General features: G+C 39.3%; 2 protein-coding genes across 10 annotated transcripts in view; one reads left to right on the top strand and one right to left on the bottom strand.

Annotated features, from left to right (window-relative positions):
• Positions 1-1,526: 1,526 nt before the first annotated feature.
• CASP8 (caspase 8) lies at positions 1,527-10,927 on the top strand. Of its 4 annotated transcripts, none has more exons than XM_084523457.1 (10): positions 1,527-1,688; positions 2,191-2,271; positions 4,900-5,661; positions 6,256-6,361; positions 7,426-7,564; positions 7,666-7,722; positions 8,062-8,129; positions 8,638-8,773; positions 9,604-10,105; positions 10,405-10,927. In XM_084523457.1, the coding sequence occupies exons 3-10, from the start codon at positions 5,357-5,359 to the stop codon at positions 10,538-10,540; spliced, it is 1,449 nt and encodes a 482-aa protein (XP_084379583.1). In that variant the 5' UTR covers positions 1,527-1,688; positions 2,191-2,271; positions 4,900-5,356; the 3' UTR covers positions 10,541-10,927. The 4 variants fall into 4 exon arrangements, with proteins under 4 accessions (XP_084379583.1, XP_084379585.1, XP_084379584.1 ...); XM_084523458.1 differs by lacking the exon at positions 1,527-1,688 and adding an exon at positions 2,482-2,540 and having other exon boundaries at positions 1,882-2,271; XM_084523459.1 differs by lacking the exon at positions 2,191-2,271.
• Positions 10,928-11,781: 854 nt separating this feature from the next.
• The window catches only part of TRAK2 (trafficking kinesin protein 2), a 35,365-nt gene continuing 26,944 nt past the window's right edge, over positions 11,782-20,202 (bottom strand). For all 6 annotated transcript variants that reach the window (XM_084523404.1, XM_084523407.1, XM_084523406.1 and 3 more), the window contains 2 exons: positions 19,522-19,621; positions 11,782-17,901 (listed from right to left, as the gene is read on the bottom strand). In XM_084523404.1, coding sequence (XP_084379530.1) covers positions 17,223-17,901; positions 19,522-19,621 — 779 coding nt within the window. In that variant the 3' untranslated portion in view covers positions 11,782-17,222. The remainder of the gene's footprint in view (positions 17,902-19,521; positions 19,622-20,202) is intronic.

Genomic DNA, 20,202 nt, shown 5'->3' with positions numbered 1-20,202 from the left:
GTCTGATTGTTTTCCTCCAAATACTTTGTTTTGCTTTATGTTACTAATTTACTTGGCTGAACAGCACTGCTGGTTAGGATTTTTAATAGTAGGGATTCTAATTGTGTTGCTTCACAGAGCACTTACGGAGCAGTCTGTTTTGAAGGGCTGATGACCACTGGAAGGAAGGTGCCACTCCATTAGATGCACAGTTCTGAGATTCTGTCCCCTCCTGGCTACTGTCTGTAGATCCTGTAGGCTCTTAATCTCTGTTGGAATAAATACTGATGGTTGTCACATCACCCTTGGTTGTGGTGTGTTTCTCTCTTAGGGGAGCTGACTGAGGGACAGTCAGCACAACAAACTTCTTCAGTTGAAGAAGTTATTTTTGCTCTCGTTGAAGTATGCAATGGCAGCCACCCTTAGAGTGTGGCATATTGATATCCTTTCATTATCCTTTCATTAGAGATGGTAGAAAAGAGTAAATTAAATTCAGGACATTCATGATAATGGCAGCTGATGCCGTGTTCTTACCTTGCATCTTCAGCAGTGTGTACGTGGTGTGTGAGAGCTGCCCAGGCGTCTAACAGCCACATCCCTTCTAAGCTTTATAACAAGGTAAAGGATGGATATGAGACAATATGTAACTTCTGCTTTTTTTAGTTTGTGTTTTTTGGAGATCTGTGTTTGACTGTAGTGCAAGGGTTCTTTATTTGTTACTGCTTTTCTTCCAGAAGTGAGACTTTCTTATTTCTAATTCCACAAAATATGTGGAGCATTTTGCTTCAGTTACTGGTTTTCACCTTCTAAGTGAAAGGGAGAATGTCAGTTCTTAGAGTCAAAGCTCTGTTCGCACAGGCTTCATAAATAGGCGTTATTAGCACAATGTAAATGAGAGTGCTGTTTGTGGCAAATTATAATAGAAGATATTATGATACAGCTCTATGGATGACATTTGGTTAACCATCTAGGAAAAATGCAGCAACAATGTATTTACATTTTTATAGCATTTTCATAAATGAAACCTTAATATGAAGTTAGTAGTTGATTTGTAAATGCTGTTTTACGATATGGAAATGTTGTTTAAATGAAATCACTGCTTCCTCTGGGAGAAACGTGATGAAGGTGGCAGCTGTTCCAGTACAATTAAGGGAAAATATCACTGGTATTAGTTAAGTTGTGAATCCATGGTATTTCCATTTCTTCATTGTTTTCTGTGTCAGAGTTTAGTACTTTTAGAAAAAATTCTTTTAGATACTCCACATGAGGAGGGTTTAATGTCTAATATCAAATTTACTTATTTGTTATATTTGGTGTTACATGAGTTTTTGAATGATACAACAATATACTGAAATCACAACATGAAAATAACACAGCAGTTACAATATACAGTTGAAGTTGAACACAATACAAATGTGAGATTCTCATCACCAGTTTCCACATGCTCACTGCCACAACACTGGCCGTCTCTAGTTGATAGGAAGGAACATGTGGCTTGAAGCCAACACAACCCCATTGTTCCCTTCAGTTTGTTTAATCATTTGTACAGTTTTTATACTTTGTGTTGGGCTGAGCCACATACAATCCCCTCCCTATGCTGGCCTGGCTAGCTTGGGAAGACATTCTTTAATTGTCTCAGGCAACCTGATTTACTGGTGCAGCTGTCTTGTCTAAAACTGAGGATACCCTCCAGTCTCCACAGTGTTGCGGTAAGTTCAGCTTTCTTCACTATATAAATACTAGTTTGTACAAAAGACTTCAGTGTAACTATCACTATTTTTTTTTAACATTGGCTTGTGGTACGGACTGTGTTGCAATGTTTTTTCTAAACAGAGAAGGGGCAAGGGCAGTGAGGTGGGGATGAAGGGGGGGAGGGGAATGTGTTGGAAACTAATGTATTGATAGTGGGAAAAGAAGTGACTGTGGAGAAACAGATAACAAGTAGTGGCAGAGAATAATGGTCGTTGTCTGTTCTTGGACACGCTGCTATAACCAGCAATTGTATCCAGGCACAGCAAGAAGAATTAGGAGCCTTGATTCATACCATCCTTGGATTGTGGATCAGATATAATCTAGTTAATTCCTTTGCCATGTTTGTGGTGAGGTTGTCTGTCAATTATTGTTACAAGTAATTTCAGGAAGCAGCTATGCTGTGAATTTTTATGTGACTCATGCAGTGATCAACAAAAACACTTTCTTTTTTGGGTTGAGGAAAATATGCTCACACAGGCCTGCAGCCGGGTGGACGATATGTTCTTTTGTATATTTGTTGCCCTCCCACAGAACTGAAAGGTAAGAAGAAAATTTGAAGGCTCTGCAGCTTTCTGACTGTTTTTCCTCTGTAGCACAACTTGGAGAATGGTGAGGGGCAATTACCTCTCCTTTCTGAAGGCACTCAGCTGTAATTATTCAGTCTGTCCTCCCTTTTCTTCACCTCCTGTTTGGGAGGCAGAATTTTGTACTGAAACAATGCTGGCACACAAGTCTGTACTTTGCTTTCAGCCAGTAGAAGCGTTACCACCAGGAAGTGGGCTCAGAAGGTTGGCAGGAAAGCAAGGCTGGTGAGTTAAAACCCTGTAGGCTTACGCTGAAAGCAGGCAAGATCAGAGTGATGCTGTTTGAAAGGAGAGTAGGGGAAGACAGAAGCTTAGAAGAGTAGGGGAAGACAGAAGGCGGAAACAATGTTATTCAGAGGCACAGATCTCTGCCCTCTTATTTGCATCTCCTTACTTACTCGTTCAGTTTAACATCAGTTTCCCAGAGAGTGGTGTACGCCCCCCTTCCCTAGGAAGTTTATCATTCTCTCTCCTGTAAAGATTTTAGGGTCACCTGCCACTATTGGGATGGGTTAGTGGTACGTGTGAGGAGCCTGCCTGTGTTTAGATCACAGCCTGCTTTCTACCACTGCATGGGCTGCTCTGCTCTAATTACGTGTTTTCCCACTACCTCTATAAAAGTTTGCTCTTAAGTTTTCTGTGCTGTAAAGTTAGTTAACCTACTGGGGAGTTTTGATCATTTTGTTTTAGATTTAACTGCTGTCTGTATCTGATGTCGGTAAGATTTGAAGTCCTGTCTGTAAGACTTGAAGTCCAAGGAGAAGTGGAATTAAAATCCACAACGTTTAAAAGAGCCAGCTGTGCAGCAGAGAGTCCAGAGCTAGATTTTTCTCAGGAAATATTCAGTGTTCAGCCTGTGCTTGCTGCCTTTTATTCTGACCTACTAACTAACTTGGGAACGTGTTCTCTGGAATTACTCAGATCTGCCTTTTTTTTTCAGCTAGAGCTGTGTCAAATTATGAACAGATAACAACCTGTTTAGTCTGCAGTGGCTTTTATGCAATGTGCTAAAAAATATGGTTAAGATCTTTGGGAATTCCCAGATACGCATTTCTGTATTTCCTTTCTGTAGTCGTGCCTTTGCTTATTGCTCTGTCTGTTCTATTATTGACAGCTACAGGAATTCCCCAGCCCCCTGATGTGACTGTTTTTTGTGGTTCCAAACTGTCATATGTTTCTAGCTAGCTGGAAAGTTATCCTGGACATTGCGTCTGAGCTTGACTTAGGTCTTTTACATAGATTTTATATTCCTCTAGCCACTTTGTGTTTAGGCCTGCTTTGTCCTGGCATATCAGTGCAAAGAGAAGGATCCATAACTCCTGCAGTCTATTTACTAAGAAGAGCTTGTTTTAACATGACTTGAGGGCATGTTAGCTCATAGGCTGTTAAAAAACATCTTGCTGCATTCAGCTTAAAACAAAAAAACATCTTGCTGCATCCACCTGTGACCCAACTTGTACGCATATTGTGATCAAGTATCTTGCGTAGTGCTTTGTACATTGATAAATGACTTCTATGATATAATAACGTAAATATTTCTGCTTAATGTATTGCCAAACATGTTTTTCCTTTTTTTTAGGGGGAGTGGGATGGGGTGGTGTCTGTGTCTGTTTTTAAACAGACCTCGTTTTAAACATACCTCGTTTGACACCTTGTTTATTTCTTTGGGGACTATGGTCTTGAGGGTGGCTCTCCTGGTAAGATGTTAATGTTCAATTTCAGAAGGATGAAAATCCAACTAATAAAATCTCCTTCCTTCCGTTGTTGTGAAATACCATCTATGCAACAGAAGGTGTAACAGAGGTTACGTAGCATTTTAAGGTCTCACCCCCATCATTCTGTGCTCCTATAATCCTGTTGCTAAAAGTCCTCAGGGCTGGGAGGGAAGCTGGTTCAACGGCCAGCGCCTGTTAGGGTGTAGAGTTAACCACCTCAACTGGGTGTATGTGTTTCCTGTCAGTGTCCTCGAACAGCTTGTGAAGAGGAAGTTCATTTGTGGCATTCTGAGCTTCTTTCTGTTCATGTTAAAATGGCAATGAATTGTTAGTGCCCTTAAATTAGAGAGGTGTGATTGCAGCAAAAGCCCAGGCAGAGGGAGCTTCTGACCTGCACAAGTTCATTTTTTTTCATGTCAGAAATATCTTGAGATGTGTGAAGATAATGGCGTGGCTTGGGAAAATATTTTATTGGCAAACTCATCTTACTTCGTATTTTTAACCACTGAAGTGTCACTCCAGTTTACAAGTGGGCTCAACGTGTGTTTTTTTTATGAAGTACTTAAAAATGCATGCAGAGCTCTCATTTGCTTCCCCCACCAGTTTCCACTTACTGATTTCACTGAGAGGATGTATGAATTTTATGAAGCAAAAAGAGAAGAATTCAAACAAGCAGGGGACAGCTTTAATATAAAACAGTGTGCAGCATGTTGTGTTATGCATGTAGTATGAATTCAGTCATGGTATGTAAAAGTCACTTTTCCTGTCAGTAGTACACGTTTGAAGTTGTATGAAAACATTCTTTTTCTGCTGGAAAGATAAGACCTATTTGGTATTGTTTTTGTTATTGTTTGTTTGTTTTCTAACAGTAAAGAGGGATGTATTAGTATTTCCTGGCAACAGAAGAAAAAGAAATCTGAGGTATGGTGGCTCCCAGGCTGAAGGGAAGAGCTTGCCCAGCAGTGACACCCAAGAAGACAAGCTCATTGGAGGTCAGCTCTGGTGGATGGTAACCAGGCCCTGTGCTCTCCACCTAGTTGTGTATGGTAGGGATTTTCTGCTTCCTCAGAATGTTTCTATCTTTTTAAATAGTGCTCCATAACCGCAAACAGAGTGGGCCTCGGGTGTGTCTGAGAGAGCTCCTCTCTGGCAGGCACACAGCTTTTAAGTAAAACTGGGGGATTTCTAGTTAGGAATCTAGAAAGAACTACATCTCCCAGTGGCCCACAGGCCGCCTCCCTCCCATGCCCGGTGGCAGATGGGAGCACGGCAGCAGTGAGAAGGCCTGCGGCAAGGAAGTGGTTGTGGTCTGGGCCTGGCAGGACCATGGAGTTCTCCAGGCAGCTCTATGCAATCAGCGAGGCGCTGGACAGGGCTGAGCTGGCGGCTCTGAAGTTTCTCAGCTTGGAGCACGTCCCTGTGAGGAAGCAAGAAGCCATCGAGGAGCCCAAGGCCTTCTTCCAGGCACTGCTGGAGAAAGGCATGATTGAGGCAGGGGACTTGGCCTTCTTGCGGGAGCTGCTCTACCGGATCAATCGGATGGACCTCCTGGCTGCCCAGCTGGGCTCCAGCCGAGAGGCGATGGAGAGGGAGCTTCAGATCCCAGGCAGGGCACGGGTGTCGCAGTTCAGGTGAGTTGCTAGTGGATTCACTAGGTGGCCGGGGGTGGTGTTGGACTGAGCCTGGCCCTGGAGCTTGCTCTCTGGGACCCAGTGACCTCAGGTGGGTCTGTGTAAGTTTTTTACTGATGAGTTGAACACCCGACTAAGGTTTGAAAACACACAAGCTCCTGCATCTTTCCAGGGGAAAACAGGTATAAGCAGTAGAGAAAATAGAAATGTCTGTCCACTAAAAGGGAGAAAACTAAGCTGCACCTTTCTGAAGCAGTTCACATCCTACCATGGCCTTCCCCCCCCCTCCCCCCCCAAGTGCTGTGGGCTGTAGTAAGTGACTGGCTGTGACTCTGTCTCTGCACTCAGTACTAGAAAGTCTCAGTGCAGTTTTGATTTTAGGAAAACACAGACTTTTTTTTTTTAATTACAGCTGGAAATGGTTTGATTTTTGGCTATTCTGTTACTGATATTCCCTCAGGCTAAAAAGGAAAAAAGGGTCCCATGTACTTGAGAAGGCAGCACAAAGGAGACTAAGGGGACAGTTCAACAGTACCGTGCCAAGTTGTGTGCTAGGGAACATGGTGAAACAATGTCCTCCACTGCTCTTTCTAGGTACCTACTCTTTCAGCTGTCAGAAAACATCACGAAAGAGGAGATGAAGTGTTTCAAATTTCTTTTGGGGAAAGAATTACCAAAATGCAAGCTAAGCCCTGAAACAGTAAGAATTGCTTTAATATTTTATTTTATTTTATTTTATTTTATTTTATTTTATTTTATTTTATTTTATTTTATTTATTTAATTATTAGTATAATGCATTGTAGCATTTGGGTTGTTCTGTGGGGAATGAGTGTCACTAAAACTGAAAAGACCATAAGGAAAAGGGTGACCCTTTTTCTTCTGTACTAGTATTAACGTGTAGCTCTAGCAGTAGTCCTACAGCCCAGAATGGACGGGCCAGCCCTGGGACAGGCATGACACTCAGTGGCTTTGATCAGTGGCTGTTGAGCTCATTCACTAATCTTTTCTGACTGATTTTGTTTTGTCTGCCTTCTAAGCCATTATCAAACATAGCGAATCACCCACTGTGGCTATTACTTTATGTTTTGGTTCTGTTTATTTCCAAACTCAGAATACAGATCTAGGCAGCAGATCCTTAGCTGTGCTAATACCCAAGAGCTTGGAGTTAACTTACAGCCTTGGAGTTAACTTAGAGAGATCCAGCTGCTCTTACACTATATCAGCCTGCAATTCTGACTGCCTAATGATAACTCTTTCTTTTAAAATCTTCCCTCTTAGAGTAAAAACTGCAACCAATGAGTGGTACCTGTTCTAGTAAATCCATGGGGTGACCACTGTGCTCTACTATTCACTGTTTGGCAAGAGGTCCTGTCCCTTAGGTTCCCTCTTGCTTCAGAGAACTCTTTATACTGTACTTGCATGGTTATACCCATTGTTACCACTGCCTGAAGTTGGTCACTAGTGTGATGCTTGTGTTTCTGCTGAGTGCAAAAAATTGCCACTGTAAGTCAGCTCAATGAAAGAAGTAATAAAAGTGATCTTTTTTTTTTTTCTTTTTTTTTTCTTTTTTTTTCCCTCCTGTGTGATCACCATTAGCTCTCCTGGATTAGAACTCAGCATTTCTGAGCAGTGTGAAGGAAATATGCATGTTGAAAAGATACTTTTATTCAGGCTGGCTTGGGTGCACATGCACATGCTGCAGCTTCCTTCCCAGTAGCAGCATGGATGTGTCCTAAGAGCAAACTACCTTTCTGATTGCCCAGACAATGCTCGACGTTTTCATTGAGATGGAGAAGAAGGGGATTTTGGGAGAAGACAACCTTACTGTCCTGAAGACTCTTTGTGAAAAAATTGACAAGAGCCTGTTGAAGAAAATTGAAGAATATGAATTAAACCTATTTGGTAAACTAAACCAAACCAAAACAAGGCCTCTTTCCCACAAGTCTTGAAGTGACACTTAGCTGTCTTACAGGACTAATAATGAATTAATGAATGCTTTTCAGGTGAAGAAGAGATGCTTGTAACAGAAGGACAGAGGAGCAGCACAGAAGTCACTGAAGGTAAGTGAAACTCCATCAAAAATGAATCTTTTGCTTTTCTCCAGCTTTTGGACCTTCTATATCACTTGCATCTCACTTTTTTACACATGTGCCTCTCTGAAAAGTGATCAGGTATGCAGCTGTTTACTCACTCATCACAGTACTTTTAACTCCCTTTTAGGTGATTTTTCTTGGTGTGGTTTATAGCTAACAAGAACAGTCATTCAACCACAGTTCAGTATTTTCAGAGAACAGTTTAACTCTTGGAACTACTTGTGAATAGAGAATACGAACAGAGATTCAATTCTTTCTCTAATGTTACGTTCTTTACTTACACATACTTTCTTTATGTGTATTCAGCCTGTCCCAGATTGCTGTCATCATCTGTGGCACGTGATTCTCCTGGCAGTTGTGATCAGTCTTCCCAGGTAAGTCAGTACGTGTCTTAAAAATGTCATAATTTTGTCTCAGAGGAGACAATTCCTTTGGGAGGCAAACCATTCTTATATGCACAGCTTGTTAAAGGTGCAGTCTAGAAAAATAAAAATGCACTCTGTAATGTCCCTTATTTTGATACTAAGTCATGGGCAGAACCTGCTGCAGGGTTAAAACATAAAAAAAAACAAAACAAACATTTGTGAAGTAGCAAGGCAAGCCAAGTTTGTTATACCAGGAAGTACACAGTAGGTAGATGACTAGGCCTGGAAAAAGTAGGCATATGCAGCACCCTTTGTGGGCCAAGCATGATGGTGAAGGCTTGGAGGGGCTTTTATTCAGCACCAAAGACTCCCAGAGGCGGTGGAGCAGCACGTTGCCACATCCTGGGAGCAAAGCCTGTGCAGGGAGAGCTGCACAGCGAGGCCAGTTGCCTCCTTACCCCTCTGTGCCACAAGCAAGGGCTGAGAAGCAGTCACAAGCAGTCTGTCTTTCCAACAGCTTGAAGCTTACAAAATGACAAGCCGACCCCGTGGAGTATGCCTGATCCTGAATAATCACAATTTTGCAAAAGCCAGGAAAGCAGTGCCAGAACTCAGAAAGATGAATGATCGGAATGGGACAGACGTGGATGCAGGTACAGTGAACATTAAAGATGACTTTGCATATCTTCAGGGAGAGTAGACTGACTTAAAAATAGGAAACATTTTGTATTCTGCACTAGGTATTTGAATTTCAAGCTTCCATTTCTAGTCTACTTTTCTGGTAGTGACTGAGTTGCATATTTCTAAAATCTGCAGAAGCAGATTTGCTGCAGAACCAGAATTTGGATTTTAGTTAACTTCCAGCTTAAAGGGGGAAAAAAAAAAGTTTTGTGGGTGGCATGGAGTTTAGGGACTCTATTATGTTGCTATTCAGTGGCCCTGATTTTAGCAGGCTGTCCTGCAAGAGCAGTGTAGCTCATGGCAGGTCCTAAGATCCTCGAAATTGGCATATTTGCACTATCTAGACCAAGAGATAAAATCCATCGGCAGGACTTCACTGATTGAATTGAACCTTAACTTAATTCAAGAGTCAGAGTGTAAGTAATCTTCTTGTGACACAGGTATTACCCAAAAATGTAATGCCTCCGCTCTCAGGGAAAGCAATAGCAATGTTTGACACCTGTTGCAAGAGGCAAAGACTAACTGTAAAAGTTGGCTGGGTAACAGCTAGTTCTGCACTTTGCCATACAAAGGCAATACTAAACAGCAAAATCACAAGGTAGGCTTGTAATGAGGGCTAAGGGAATTTGATACAAATATGATTAGTGATCAGATATCTAGATTATTTTCAGAGCAGGAGTGTAACTACCTGGATAGTAGTATAGCAGGATGAAAAATAAATGGCTTCCTCTAGAAACATAACTTGCAAAAGGAGTCCAGATTTTATAAAACTGCTTTAGTCACCCTTCTGTTTGGTTTTCAGCTGCTCTGAGCAAAGTCTTTGGCACCCTTCATTTTATAATAGAAGAATATAAAGACCTCACTGCAGAAGAAATCCGTAAGATTGTGAACATCTACCGGTGCAAAGATCACAATGACAAAGACTGTTTTGTTTGCTGTGTTCTCTCTCATGGAAAAAAAGGTGTTATATATGGTGTTGATGGACAGGAAGTACGTATCCAGGAACTGACCACTTCTTTCACTGGGCAGAATTGCCACTCACTTGCTGGAAAACCAAAAGTCTTCTTTGTTCAGGCATGCCAAGGTGATGCTCGTCAGAAAGGTGTAACCATTGAAACAGATTCTGGGGAGCAAGATTCTTCTCTAGAAGCAGATGCAAGATTTCAGCTCGAGTGTATTCCCTCAGAGGCAGACTTCCTCTTGGGCATGGCTACCTTGCAAGACTATGTTTCCTATAGAAGCTCAAGCCAGGGAAGCTGGTACATACAGTCACTATGCCAGCACTTGGAGAACAGCTGTCCTCGGTAACTCTATTTCCATAAACTACTTTGTGGCAACACTTTTTTTTTAAATTCTGAATTACAAGAGTTTGATTTGAATGCAGTGGTAGATGATATGCAGTGGCAGGGCTTGCTCAGAGTGAAAACAGCAATTTAGAACAGAGTAACACCATTTAGATTGTTTGAAGCAGTTACCTAACTGCTTTGAAGACTCTTTAAAACCGGAGCTGTTAGCACTTGCATAGGTTATGATATATGAGAATGCAGTATGTTTTCTGATGTTAAATGCTGCTATAATACAAAATGTACTTGTATTTTTGCAGAGGAGAAGATATTCTCACCATCCTGACAGCTGTGAATCAAGAGGTGAGCAGAAAGATTGACAAACAGAATGCAGCAAAGCAGATGCCCCAGCCCAGTTTCACACTGAGGAAAAAGCTCATCTTTCCTGTCAACTAAATGAGAGAGAACTGCAGAGCAAGAGGAGCTGCAGCAGCCTTAAACAGCTGGTATCAGCTAAGAATTTGGTAAAACGTAACAGACTTTCAGTGTTTACTGGTAGCACAAATGCAAATGTTTTTATTGATAATAGACAAGGAGCAAAAGTCTTAAGAACTTAGTATTAATTTGTGTGACACTTTATACCTGAGAGCATCTCCCCTGGTCTCGAATTTGTAGTTTGCTAGCATAAAATACACTCAGGGTCCTTTCAGCTGTACCACAATTGCTGATTCTTTATTAAGATATATTGCAAATGCAAGTTTAAGAAGACAACAGTTATAAAGCCTTGTGTATTTTATACTTACTTTTCTAAAATAAAGGGGGGGGGCTGCCAATTGTACAGGATACATGCATTAGTGTGTTTTGTTACTTTCTCTCTCCCCCCCCCCGAAATAATTTACCCTGCTTGTCAGACTGTAGATCAGCCCGCTGGGGATCAGGTACAGTCAAATTGATGAACTCATGCTGTTCCCTTTCCCTTAGAGGTGAGGCTGGATCTTCTTTAGTCCTATGGATGATACATATGGACAAAATTTAAGTGAGCCAAGAGATTCTGAATTCAGGAGTCTGACTGACAGCATGCTCATATAGGAAACTTCTCCTTGGGAATCAAAAGGAATGCTGTTAAAAACACTGAAAGAGAAGTGAGGAGAATTCAGTATTAGATCTGTTGTTATTTATTTAGTGCACCTTCTTCCATTTTCTTAGAGAGCCTCATGTTGTCACAGCAGGTATGTTATCGAAGGTCAAAAGTCAGTTACTGCATACAGATCTGTAAATCTTGTTTGAGCAGCAACTGCTATGTGTCCAGTAAAATGTCTTCAAAATTTGTTCATAGAGGAATGGATCTAATAAGATGTTTTGGGCTTGTGCACAAGTACTAGAGACTAGTCTTTTCTGTAAACAACTTGCAGTATACCCAGTTTGGTCACATAGGTAATGGTAGGTATGAATGTATTGAGTGTTTTACATGTTCTGCAGGCAGATGCCTACTTTCGTCAGTCCTAAGAATTAGCTACTTTTATCAATACAGATAATGGATTGAGAGTACAGATCGACTTTATATATACACCAAATAAAAGTGTAAATGATCACACATCTTTTAATACCCTCCTTTGAACATGAGCTTCAACTGATAAAAAACCAAAACAAACCAACAACAAAAAAAAACTGAAATGGCAATTGAACTTAATAAAAGCAGTAAAGCCTACTCAATTCTCCCCAGCTCTCACCCCACAAGAGCTACTAAACATTCATTAAGAGGTTAGCAAGATCTACAGGTGCTGAGTAAGCGGAAGAAAAGTCTGTCCTTCCAACTATTAATATAATACCAGAAAGAGTGAGGGTAACTCCCAGCATGAGTCCTACAGGGTCTTCACTAAATCCTGCCCTGCCGAATCAAAGAACTTTTGTAACTGAACTCTAATGGCTTTAGTTTAACTCACTTCCCAGAAGCTCAACAGCATCAGACCTTTCCCCTTATTACATCTGAAGTGCTAGAGAGTATGTAAAAAAAAAAAAAAAAAAAGTAGTCCACAGACTCTCAAACCTGAGAGCGTATCTGCTTAGAACAAAGCAGCTGGCTGTACCTGTTGGGCTCAGGTGTTTCAGGACAGATGAAGTGAACAGAAAAGAGTGGCTGCTTTTCTGGGCCTTCTTCCCCCAAACTCACCTTTCTCTCCAGTGGCAGTGGAATCCCTCATCATCCTGAAAACTGGAGAACTTTAAAGAGTACATGCAATGTTTTACTGGGCTTTCTGAAGGATACACAGATGCGTTATGTCAGCAGCTGAGAAGCTAGGAAGCCCAAACCTTAAGGAGAGAATGACTAAAATACATAAACATCATCAAATCAACATTTATGTATATATGCTTTGTTAAAATCGCCATGTTATGTATGATAATAATAGGAACTTTTATCTGTCTGGCAAATGGTGTAACAAAAGAGAGAAAATGTCCCAAGTTTATTGTAGTGGCCTATTATAAGGATGTGCAGCTATCAGAGACTGCATCATGACCATTTCAACCCTCAAAACGTCCAACTCAGGCTTCAGCATATGAAATGTTGAGCTGAAAAGTCAGCTTCAGTTTGACAAGGGTGCAAGTCTCATGTCAGAAAAGAAAGAAAGCTAAATAAATATAGGATATATACCATAGGATAGTGGTGGTTCCCAGTTTCTTGAAATGTTCGACACAGACTACTAGAGGAACCACTGCCAGTAATTAAGTTAGGTGAACTGGAGTAAGAACCCGTTAGTTGCAAATCAGTGCTGCTTCCATTCTGTACCATGGAAGGAACCAAGTATTTTGGGGAAAATGATATGAGCCTTTCAGCCAGAAAAACAACTGCAGAAGTGTGCACTGGAAGTATGCACAACTGCAGGCTGACATGACAGACAATCAATGTGCAAAGGGAACTTCAGTGATACCTGCACAAAGGCAGTACTCAAGGGTAAGTAGCTTGGTTTCAATCTCTGCTCCCATTTTATGACAAATATAGAGGAGGGCTGACATAACATCAGCTACTAAGACGGAAAAACAACAGCATTGATCATACACATCTCTGTAAAAAAAACAACAATCCTCCCTTGAAGGCCTGAAGAAAACAAGGGAAGAATATATACTTCCAAACAGGAGACCATAAATGCAGAACCCCTCCCTGACCTAATGGATACTTAAGTCTAGCAAAGAAGTCCAATCTCTTTTCTATTTTTTGCTAGTTGACACCATTATGCTAAAACACATTATGTGCTGCAAAATGACAGGAGAGAAAAACAACTACAAGAGTAACAGAAAACATGAGGATATTCATTTAAATTGAGGCTCACATTCTGTCTAGAAATTGATGAGCTGTTTATGAATTTCTGTGAAGTCTTTCATTAAGTAAAATGCTTTTCAAAATGCAGCAGAAGGTACTCTTATTTAATTGTGTGTTTGTTTTGTTTTTCTAGATTTAACTATCACACTTTTACATTGCAATCGAAGTCTAACTGCAGCTTGTATTGCACATCTATACTACCTTTAATTGCTTAGGTATAAACACAACAGCAAACAGCCTAGCACAGCCTGATAAAGTTTTTGAATCCATTTGTCAGATAGCTTTTACAGACAGTGCTTGTGAAGATACCAGCTCACCAAGCTTGTGCACCAGTCACTAAATTCCAGACGATTTTTAAAAAGGTCTAATTTTAGTTTTATTAAAGAATGTTGCAGTATAGAAGGCGATACCTGGAATAAACCACACAAGGTGACCAATATATTGAAAAATGACATGTTACTCATGTTTATTATGAAATTCACATTCCACTATGAAACAACAGTAAGTGCAAAAAGCTGATGAAAATAAAACAAAAACAAAACAACAACAACAAAAGTTCCCAGACCATTCAAAAACATTGTGTGTAATCCTCTTTGTGTAACAGTCAAAGGAGGCCCAAACCTAACATTCTTCTTCTCTCTCTGCTGCTCTTTAACTAAAAGTAGACTTTGGGCATCATCAACCACATGTATTTCAAGTGTGCAGTTATCTCCAAGTTTATCAAACACAGTGAAACTTGAGCTGTATATCTTTAAAACTAGAAAGCTATACATTTGTACTTAGTTTAAGCCAATCTGAGTAAAGGTAAAAACTAAAAGAATTTCTCTCCCAGTGTCTTGAAACTTTCACAAACATGGGTAATTCCTTTCTTTGCAACACCTATTTTTGTCTCAAACCTGCAAGGTAACAGAATCTTTGCCAAGTGCCATTTCTCCATCAATTCTTCATTAACTCACTCAACCAAATCACATTTGCACAGGACAAAATGATCTTATGCAGGAGTTCAGCCATCTTAGTCACACGAGTTTGTTTCATCTCTTCTAAGAAGCAACAAGCCAAATCAGTTCCTAGAACAATGGCAACTTTAATATTTTATCAGAAACATGTATGTTATTCAAAAAAAGTTTGTCTTCTAGAATTTTAGCACAAAGCAGTAAACTTGGAAGAAGTGGCAAATCTTTCCCTGTTGCTGCAAGCCAGACACATGCATACAAAATGCACAACAGAATTTCAATAGCACTGTGCCACAGCATCAAAAACTGGATAAACGCAACAGTATACAAATTCTTTAATCATCTTCCTGCCTTGTGTAAAGTATCTGAGAATACATTATCCTACAGAAAACAGACAAACAATCTTGCAACATATCCGTAATACAGTTTGAACTGAACCAGTTTATATTGCCAGGCTATGCAATATGGAAATGTCCCAAAGAGAAACATGCATTTAATTAATGTGCTGTTATAAAATTTTAATGGAAACCTGGTCTGCCAAAGGAATTCTGATTTAATTGATTTGCTGTTTATGTTGGTAACACACAGTGATTGAATGGCTGGGGTTAACTAATGAAGCTAGTTAGAAACACAGTGAAATACCTTTAAAAAATTTTCTGTCACTTACTTACATGTATTCCTATAATAAACGTACAAAAAATGGACATACTTTTGACACCTTATATACTTCTCTGTTTATACCAAACTGTCTAACCTTCTGTCAACTCATTTCTTAGTTCACTGGAGAGCAACATTACCTCTTCCTAGACCTTTCATTCTTACCTTATTTAGCTAGGTAAGACCCTGTGCACAGTTAAGGAAGTACAAACAAATACACAAAAGAAGTATATATTTTTCATTAAAAAAAAATATTAACCCGTATATAGTATTTTAAATAAAATTCACCTTTTATAAGTTTAAGTTTTTGCTTAGATAGCAAGAGGCAACTCCAGGAATTCCCGAATATTTCTGTGCGCTGCTGACAGACAAGTTTCTGTTGAGAATCCCTGTGCAAGTTTGAGGTGGTTACTCATTTTAATTAAAAAAAAAAAAAAAAAAAGACTGCTATATCAGAGAGTAATCATAAGATCTATAGGGATGTAAAAGCAGAAAGGCCACATATAAATCAGTTTAAGACACTTTGTTCTCCTACCCTATTCCACTCAACCCTGAAGCGAAAACGGTGCTGATTATTTTGATGTGCCATATGCCAAATGCAAATCAGTGTAATTATACCAATGCTTCACACCATGCACCCAGAAAGATACCAGCCATTATATTCCACATACACTGCAACAGCCAAGCTAAACATTAATTGTTTTATCTAATTGTATGGAAACAAACTTTAAAATCATTTAAATATGTTGATAAGTACAGTGAAAAAATCACATACAGATTAAGAACCCTTTTCCACTCTGGTCACTAGCCTATTCCTCCAAAGAACTTGCGGCAAATACTTTTTCTTCTTTAAGTTACCTTACAAATCTATTGTAGATTATTCAGTTATAACTAAAAGCTTGCACAGAAAGGAAACCAAAAAGCAGCATGGACAATAATACTTTGCTGAATACCACTCAGAAATCAGATTTCTCCAAATGATTTTCTTTTGGGACAGAAAGCCTGCCTTAGTTCTGTTCAAAAGCAGATTCAGAACCACTCTCCATCATTGGAACATGGGATTCCAACAGATAAAATTGATCTGTGTTCATAAAATGCTACAAAGAACACTATCTTTCATCTCTTGTTTCTGAATATAGAATGGTAAATTTTGCTCCAAAGGAAATCTTTTAAACAAAATCCTGCCTAAAATCAGAAATATCTGAATGAAAGGCATAATGTTTACTGCAAAACACTAAAATGTATAGAATATCTACCTATCAAGAGAAGAGTCAGATTTCTGAATTTTCAAGCATTTAAGTAAATACTCTTTGCTTATTTCAAATAAAATTGAAATAATTGAATTGAGCATGTAGTTTCAGTGTTGCAAAAGAAAATAAAAATGTGCCTGAGATTTTTTTGTATGTGCAAAAATGCCCTCATTTACAAAGATGCATGGGACACTTTGGAAAGATTTCTTAGCTTGAAATTTTCACCTAATATATACTTTTCTGCTTCGTAATTCTTATTCATTGCACCTTCCACTGTATGCTTCAGTAGCTCTGGAAAGAAATTAACTTCTGTTATTATCTCACTAGCACAATTGCACTCTCAAAAAACAAATGCTGACCATCTGTTTTGGTATTCATAAATGTACATACTATTTTCTTACATAGAATTAAAGGTTCTCTCACCTGCTTCTCAATGTGGGGAGTACAAAAGAATATGGTTTCTGAACTAGAAAATACAAGAATCAAAAATGTCCCAAGTTTTTGCATTTGTTTGCTACAGAGAAGAACTTGGACCAATGAAGCTGGTCAGACTGATCATTATTTTAACATTGCATTTAAATGATATGGTCTGACTGCTAACAAATAGTAAAATCCTATGGTCATATGGCAGAAAAAATAGAACAGCACCTTCAAGATGGTTTTACAAATACAGTTTAAAAGGTTAAAATGCTGAGAATGTCTACAATGGTCTTTTATTTAAGCTAAAACATGCTGAAGGGATCACAAAACTAAGCTTTGGCTTCTTTCTTTTCTTGTCTTCGACAAAAGCCTTCTTCCTCAAACCTAAGCATTGTTCTTTTCTCCTTGATCCCAACCCTTCTCTCTCCCCCATCTTTTAGCATGCACATGCCTTCTTCAACTCTTCTCTAACACACCTAACCATACCCGTACTGGATGTTTATCCCTCAAGTATTATTTACCATGCTACAAGTCCATACCAGTCAGTCCTCCTTTAGGATATCCATTTTTGACGACTGTGTGCAGACTGGAGCTCCCAGTGCTCCAATCATGGCTGGAAGACTCTGGTTTCTTCTCAGTCCTGCCATTAAGTTGCTACCCGCATTTAAAAACACAGCTGAGTCCTGCCTCCGTAAGCTAACCTCTGGCCCCTGATTCTTCCTGTGGTCCTCTGTCTCAGGGGGCTTAACCACCCTGGCAATACCCAGCCTCTTCAGCCTGTCCACTAGGTTCATCTTCAACTGGCCTATGTCTGGAGCGTTGCGGGAGGGCTTTAGGCCATACATTTCCTGCAAGAATGTTTCTGCTGGTCGGGAAGCCAGGAAATTTTCTGAGTGATGCACTCGAGGCTCAAATGGTGAAGGGGAAGGACAAGGTGAATGTGAGGGAGAATTGGGTGGAGTAGAAGGAAAAGGGACTGTTTGAAGAGGCTGTAGCAAAGGCAGTTTTTCTAATATGGGGCTATCATAAACCTTGGCAGAGATGCCTCGTTCTTGCAAAAGCTGTGCCAGACTGCTGGTGCTGCTGAGGGTAGTTGTTGAATCTCCTCTGTTGGTGAGAAATTCTCCAATATTAAGCCTGTAAGACATGGCTGGAGTGCTCACTACTGGATTTCCAGTGCTGCTGCCACTATTTCCAAGTGAAAACGGGGTACACATGGGGCTGAAATAAAAATGGAACAGAGAAAATACACACATTAGACATTTCATACCTGCTTGACTCTGTATATACATTTTAGTATATAAAAGAAACAAGAAAAATAAAACTATTGTTACTGATTCTGGTAACTTCAGCTTTAGTAGTTTCAGTATTTGTGTTCTGCAAAATATCTAGACAATATTGATTGACAGAGAGGTTTTGGTGTAAGTACCAAAGAATTTATTTTTCATATATAATTTTTAATGTCTGGCCATGGAGAGGAAAAACTCCTGATAGGACAGGAAATAATGTTTTTAAACTAAAAAGGGGTAGATTTAGATTAGGTATTAGGAAGAAATTCTTTACTATGAGGGTGGTGAGGCACTGGCAGAGGTTGCCCAGAGAAGCTGTGGATGCCCCATCCCTGGAGGTGTTCAAGGCCAGGTTGGATAGGGCTTTGGGCAGCCTGGGCTGGTGGGAGATATCCCTTCCCATGGCAGGGGCTGGAACTAGGTGATCTTTAAGGTCCCTTTCAACCATAGCCATTCTATGGTTCTATGAAAGAAAAATGAATTGTTATGACAAGATTATGCCAAGAAGTGTTCTATAATCAAGTTCATTGTTGTGTTTTACCTTCTGTTTAGAACCAAACTTAATTTTTGAAGTTAACTTAGATATGATAGCATAAAACTTTTCAAGATCAGCTGTCAGTTCAGAGCTTTTAGGAGAACGTCTCATAAAACAATTACAAAGGAATGTAAGCTGACAAAACATGAAGAAACTTTGCTGAAGAAACACATTAGTTGAATTGCTAAATTTCCAGAAAATGAAACCTGAACACCCAAAGCTACCTATGATAAAATGCTAACAAGTAGCACATTTGGATGAAAGACCCTGTTGAATGATACTATAGCTGTAGTATATCACACAAACACTAATCTTTATTTTCTATGTACAAACACCGCAATCTCTTCTGCTCTACATTAACTCAAATGATGCTTCCTGAAACACTGAGTATAATTATGTTTTCTGATGGATACTGGATGTTGGACAAACTTAGAGGACCCTTAATAGACGAGATTAATAACTAGAAAAAATGCAAACAAGTTAAATCAGGATTTGCAATTTGAATTGGACACTGAATCCACTTAAACTGGTGTTCTGCTTTAAAGAGCACAACCAGCCAAGCCACAATGTATTCAGCTAATTGTCATGAAAGCCTTAATACTACAGTCACTTTTTTTTTTAAATATTACACAACCTGAAATAAATGTATAAACTGTGCTCAACTATAGTGTATTACATAGAACATCGACATCCAGCAACAACTTAGTTTTTAAAAAGGACAGAATAAAACATATTATGACTTTTTTTGTTATTGTTTTTGTTTTAATACAATAGGTATATGATACAAGGAATTTGCTATTTTAAGAGTATAAATTTGCTTCCTTTAAGTTACCTTAACCTATTTGAACTCTCATTGTGGAGAATTTCTAGTTTTCCCTTTGTAATTACAACCATTTTTATGTGTAACATTTCACGTGCTGCCTAACTGTCTTGGTATTTTTTAAAACTTGTTCATATATCAGAATACAGAATACAACTGCTTAATCCCACACAGCAATTCTTAGGATGTTATCATACCTGGGAGTAACTTGGGTGATATCAGATGGGTGAAGGATTCTACATGTAGTAAAGGTAAATGTGGAATTTGTTGAAGATAGACACTTTCCAGGATTTGAGGCTGCAATGTGGAGAATTTACATCCCATGAAGGTAAAAATACAGACTGATTAGTACTAATGAAAGCAAAGTTTAAGATGATGCTATTAGCATTGCTAATCTTTTTGTTGTTGTTTGTTTTGTTTTGAAGTAGAGAACAAACAATAACAAAGACATCATTGCCCCAAGGCCAAATATTTTCCAGTGAGAAAAAGATACTACAATCAGTTTATTTTAAAATCAATTTAGTTACTTGCTTTATGCTTTTTTTCCCAATTTAAGATGAGCTGAAACTACAGTCTACAAACATCAGTAACATTAATAACAACAGAAGCCAACTAGCACTACAGGAAACACTAACATCCAAACTGAATCTAAAAGCAAGGATCATTCTGCACAGACACAGGCTTCTAACCTTGCAAAATGCTCTGAAGAGAACTGGAAGCAACTGTACCACCTGTATTAACCTGTATTTGAGCTAGCACTTTGAATTACTGTAGTATGGAGCTGCATAAAATTAAGTTCTTGGAGGCAAATTGCTAAACTAAAATAAATGTTAATGAAAAATAAGAGTCCTGAAAAGAAATTTCAGTCTGAAATCCCA

The sequence above is a fragment of the Aythya ferina genome (assembly GCF_964211825.1).
Source record: "Aythya ferina genome assembly, chromosome: 6".
NCBI lineage: Eukaryota > Metazoa > Chordata > Aves > Anseriformes > Anatidae > Aythya > Aythya ferina.
Note: the sequence above shows the minus strand (reverse complement) of the source record. Positions and strands in the feature narration are given on the sequence as shown.